Below are 6,000 nucleotides of genomic sequence, written 5' to 3' on the forward strand. Positions count from 1 at the left end.
AATGTGAAAACAGTGTTAAAATATTCACATTCTTAATTCACTTGCAACATACATTTTTTCACTTCAGAATTCGCAATATTTACTGTGAAGTCAATGACTGCTATAAACTCAACTTCTTTGTGTCAGGCATATAATTTACGTATCTGTCTGTAAAGGAAAGGATGCTTTCACAGATATACCGTGCGTTTTTTTTTAAAGCGCTTCAGTAAAGCGCTTCATGCCTTTGCTGCAGCAAAATGAGGGTCGAAAAAAAACGTAAGTAGGTCAAATGACTGCAAAATGGTGGACAATTAATATTGGCTTCTATTTCTGCCGTAATAAATTTAACCCTAAAAGAACCGAACATGCTAAATAATTTCGACTTCTATGATTATGACATTGGATTATTATTACTAGACGATTTTGACAATAATAAACGTTACAAAAGACCAAAACACACATTCCGCCATGATGGATCGTGCAGCAAACTCGTGAAGCGAAGTTTTGATTTGCTGCAAGCTTGCTACAGCGCTGCTGCAGCGACGGTGAAGCAAATGTAATAAAAGAACGGTCTTGCTGCAGCGCTTTACGTCTTGCTTAAAAAAAAACACACGGATACCTGTACGCACTGTAAGGCACTGCATTAAAGAAAGAAGCCATGCCTTTGTTGCTCTGTTATTTTAAACATACGAATCAATTTTCTTAATGTATCCAGCTGTTTGTTGACAACATAAAATCCACTATCGTCCACTGTAGTCTATTCAGTTGTTGTTTTTCATGAGGAATGAGGGGTATTTTGATCGGTGTTCATTATAGATACCTGTTGCTAGTAGCCAGAGTTGGGGTGTAGTCAATATATACTGCAGGGCTGTGTCTTCTGCAACTGGTACCAATGATTTTAATTTACTTCTTTTGTGGTTTATGGATGGACAGTATAGAAGAATGTGTTCCAGATCTTCATCATGATTATTACACCACAGACAAGTAGGATTATCAGAAATGTGAAATCGGTGTAGGTACAATTGAGTGACAAGGGAAAAAATGGAACTCTCTGCATCAAAATCCACAGTTAATTCCCGATTTACCACGAAAATCGTCTGTAGCTGCATTTAGATTGGCAACAGGCCATGATTGTTTCGCTAAACACCTGCATAGAATTGGAATATATCAGTCCCCTAACTGCCCATTGTGCAACTCGGACCAAGAAATGGATTCGGAACACCTCAAAATCTGTGCTTCATTGGCTGGTCATGATAATATCTTTGAAAAATATTGGAGTGCAAGAGGTCAAATGACTTTATTATCAAACGCCTGGCATTAGAAAAGAACAACAACAATTGAGTGACAATGTGACCTGTTCTGGCTCTTGTTAAACATGTTTGAACATGTCTGGGCAAGTTTTTGTACATTTCCAGGTCATTTGGTTTGTTTTGTACAGACTGTAAAATATTTCCTTTGTCAGAAGAGAGCCAATTGTTGATCCATAGGTTTGTAAAATGAGACTTTACTGAAGCAAAAGCATTGGACAGAGATATCACTTGAAGAGGTCTTGGTTGCAAATATGTTGCCTATGTGGGTACTCACCTTGTCGTGGTGAGGGAGCTTAAACTTGCTGTGTAAGCTAACAAGTAACAAAGAGGTACCCACATAAGCTGCATTACCATCAACGCAGTCCCACTGTATTTTTCACTGTTTATATTCATGGAGTCCCTCAGTGTAAAATTCTCCGGAGGTAAAATAGTCCCTAAATCGGATCTCCGGGTAGAGACTGCACTGAGAGATGCCAAGAATCGTACTAAAGTACTTATTTGGAACACCAAAAGTTACACCGTCCAATCAATCAGAGCCAAATTTAATATTGAAAAGAACCATATAATGAGACAAAGAGGCAAATATAATACCAAAAGGATTGAAGTATGGTGTCAGTCCAATGCAGAAGCAAAATTCCTTCTCTGTAATATAAAAAATGAGGCTAAAAAGAATAAACTCCATGTCTCATTGGGTAGTACATTTAAAGACCGAGAATTAAAACGAAAAGGCAACATTAACGAAACAGATATAGACACTCTAAAAATTTTACAATGGAACTCTAGGTGTTTAAGAAACAGAATGGATTTATTAAAGTAAGAAGTTCAGGACAAAAAGCCTTCTATAATATGTATACAAGAATCTTTTCAGATTGCTGATATTTTAAAATTTTACAAATTTGCTGACTACAAAATTTTTAATGTGTTTCTTGAAGATAGAGGGGGTGGAGGTGTTGTTACCATGATCCACAACTCCATTCATGGAATTGAATCTAAACAACAATTTAAAGGCCAAATTGAATAGATTAGGACAAAATTATGACTTCAAAATAATATTTCATTTTCACTTGTCAATGTATATATACCTCCAGGCCTAAACCTAGTAATGGATGATATAGAACAATTTAAACATACGAAGAAAAAAGACAAACTAAACATATCTCAAATTTTAGACCTTTCCATTACTAGTATGGCGCTTAACCAAAAGCTACCTGACAGAAGTAAGCAAAGGTAGGTTATTAACAAAAGAAGTGGCAGATCATAACTTTCACTGCTAATAACCTGGTATTGTTTGTAAAATTTGAGTTTGCCATATTTCGTTTTACGTGATTATCTTCCATCTGAAACGGAATTATTGCTCCTCATTGCAAAAGATGAAACATGTAATACTCATAATCAAACATGTAATACTTATAAATATACAAATTCCAGTATTAATGTACCAAAGTGTTATTATGTGTTATTCATTGGAGAAATTAATACCTTATGATCATTCTGATATTTTTTCTGTTTATTTAATTGCTTTATTCACACAGGTGGAATATGTTATCCGAGAAGCAATGAGTCTCGACAACTTGGCTTTGTTATACGAGGGTTGGACGCCATGGGTATGAAGAGACTCAGCTGGAAATGGATCAAGTATTTGGTTTAAGTTCTGGGCAAAAAAAGTCTCGTCGTTCATCGTGACGCAAAAACGACGTCCCCAGCTCACAGGGCAGAATGAGCAGGAGATCAGATGCATACATCAGTCTCTCTCCGCACGTGTACATGACGTGTGGGTGTCCAGATAAAAAAAGAAATAAATAAAAAGCAAAGCCAAATGTAAAGCTTGTCATCTGATCGCCAAAGCTTTATGGCCAAGTAAGCAAGTGGTACCTGCAAGCTTGGTTTCCAAGCGATCATTGCTAACTGCTGGCCTGCACCAACAGATTGTTGGTTGCCAATGTGGATTAAACAGACAGCCATGATCACAATCATTTCGCAAGCAACACACATTAATAATGAGAACTTCCCTTTCTTCTGCCTAATCTCTCTTGGCACTTACAAATTCTGATATGAATTTACTCTGTCTTATAAATGACAATGATGCAAGACTAAAATTGCACTTAGAGGTTTGGCTAATTTGCATTTACTTTATTATAAATACATTTTATTCAATTAATGAAATTTGTATACATCGAAGCATTCAAAGAATTGGTCTCATAATAAAATTATTGTATTGAATCTTTCCAAGTATTCAGAAAGCCACTATGTACATTTCAGTTCAGTGAACACTCGTATCGTCTTCCCCTTCCCTCCCTCCCTCCCTACCCCCCACTAAATTTCTCGGAATCTTAATTTACCAATGTGCTGTATTTGTTTCATTTGCATATAGTCACTTCCAAAAGAAAAGAAAAAGGTTATTTTTTAGGATGTATCCTAGTAGAAACTGTGCTATAAATTTAAACAGTTTCATTGTTTTACATTTTAATTTAATATCAGTTGAAAGTCAGTATTGCTTTTTAAAATGCACGGTTAAAAAATGTACAGATTCAAAAACAAAATTTGAGCCACCTGAAATTTTTTTCTGGGTCTGTACAAAAATATCCCATACAAAAATGTTTATTGTTTTCGTTGGTTCTCTTTTTAAAATGTAAGCTATAAACTGTGTAAAATAATGCCTTCAAACAACCATTTTTATAGGATGAGGGAGAATTCTAAACATAACTTCTTTTGAATGCAGTTGTGTTCAAATTGCGAGATTATAAAAAAAAGTATATAATTTGATTTAATTCATATAAATTGATTATTCTATTAAAAGAAATTATAAGTATCACATGAGTTCGTAAAATGTAGATTGTTATAAATGTAATACTTAGGAATTTTATGACAATATTTATATTCTTATTTTCAACAAACAATAAAATTTTCATCCAGAAGTGTGAAGATAGAAAAATACATTTTTGTTATTACAGTAACCTGGAAGAAAGTGGATTCCACACATTGTAACACTTGACACTTGTCTAGAGTAAGAGTGGAAACACATCAGAAGGGTTATGTGGTTTAAAAATCATCTTTATTCCATTGTGGAATTTATATTAGCAAATTCTTTATTCTCTTTTGAAATTGTTTGGATATGTGACCTATGACAGGACCCATAAAAGACTTTACAAAATTATGATGTTTAAACTGTTCTTTTTCGTTTTTCTTTCATTCCCCAATGTATTGTAGTTTGCATGAAGTACTGAGACAAATATTCATTTTGTAATATCTTCCATATGATTTTTTAATTCTTACGTGGGTTCAGTTAGGTTCCAGTAATTAGTATTAAGTCTTTAATGAGTTAAAATTCTTCAGATATACATTAGAACTATACAAATAAAAATTATTACATTTCCCCGTAGAATTACAGTATAATATTTTTCGCAAGTTCGTGTTTGAAGATGTTATGTCGTGATTTTTTTTTACAATAAGTGCATTAAATGCTTGCTTTGCCATTTTAGAAGACAGGAGTTTCTGAATTTGTGTTCTAGCCCTAATTTCCATTAAGGGATTAGACGTCTTACAAACAGTGTACATTGATATGTCTCTAATCTTCATCATAGGTATATGGGCAAAATATCTTACGTTCGTTTATTAAGCAAGTACTAAAATAAAGAACAAGTTTGTGCCTGTGAAGAAAGTAAATAAAGAGAGATTTGGTATGTAGAGAGGGTATGTGTTGCTGCATTGTGGTCACTGGAAGGGCACCACCAATGTTAATGGAGGGCAACAGTGCCCACAAACGTCCTTGTGTATTGTAATATTTCAGTTGGGTTTAGTGATAATCACACATATCTGACATTTCATATTGCATAAGATTCCCAGCAAGTGTGTGTGTATCTCTCCTCGTATTGTCATTATCTGTATAATTTGGTGGTAGTAGGTATGATAACGACTTCACTGAACGGATTTTCGTTTTGAGTTCACATATATGAGGAATTTAATTTCAGAGATGCCAGGTAATAGCACACAACTAAATTTTACTTCTTGTGGTCTTGGGTTTAAATCTGAAGTTTAATATCAGCTCTGTAATGATTTATGAGTTTTTTAGGGTAAATTTTTGTATGCTTAATAAAATTGTTAATATTTAAAAACATTATTTATGTGTAGTACTTATTCATCAGAAATTATAGTTCATTAAACATGTAGCCTATAGATGTTAGGAAACTGCTATTCATACAGAATCTCACTGTGGTGTACAAGGTAGAAGGTGTTCAGTGACAGTAACTTCAGGATAAATCCTTAAGAAACGAGAAACAGAAATTTTCTTCACCATTTTCCGTCATTTCTTTTTTATTTAGCGGCAAATCAACTTTGTTTCTAGAATGTCCGCCGAGCACAGAGCGTCTGCCTCCAGACTAGCCGGTCCAGGTTAGAGTCCAAGCAGGGTCAGAAATTTTCATGTAAAATTTCTACCTCAGGACCGCAAGAGGTGGCGGTGCACTAGATTGTGCACCAATATGCCCGGGTTAAATCCCAAATCTCTCCGCAGTGCATATGAAGAGAAGGCATATGTCACTGTTGATAGTGATTCATCCATCGGATGGGGACGTTAAGTCTAGTGGCCTCAATAATGCTATTTGACAAGAGTACGCTATGTGCCAGCACCAGGTTTCCCCTTCTCCCTTCCTCATCTTCATCATTATCTCGACCCATTCCCTACACTACTCGAACATTTACACATACACTCACC

At 35.0% G+C, this 6,000-nt stretch overlaps 1 protein-coding gene across 1 annotated transcript in view; it reads left to right on the plus strand.

The window, feature by feature from the left end:
• The window catches only part of nonC (serine/threonine-protein kinase Smg1), a 235,970-nt gene extending 232,307 nt beyond the window's left edge, over window positions 1-3,663 (plus strand). The window contains exon 54 of the mRNA XM_069846010.1: window positions 2,822-3,663. Within this exon, the coding sequence (XP_069702111.1) occupies window positions 2,822-2,899 (78 nt within the window). The 3' untranslated portion in view covers window positions 2,900-3,663. The remainder of the gene's footprint in view (window positions 1-2,821) is intronic.
• The last annotated feature ends 2,337 nt before the right edge of the window (window positions 3,664-6,000 follow it).

The sequence above is a fragment of the Periplaneta americana genome, chromosome 14, assembly GCF_040183065.1.
Source record: "Periplaneta americana isolate PAMFEO1 chromosome 14, P.americana_PAMFEO1_priV1, whole genome shotgun sequence".
In the NCBI taxonomy this organism is placed as follows: Eukaryota; Metazoa; Arthropoda; class Insecta; order Blattodea; family Blattidae; genus Periplaneta; species Periplaneta americana.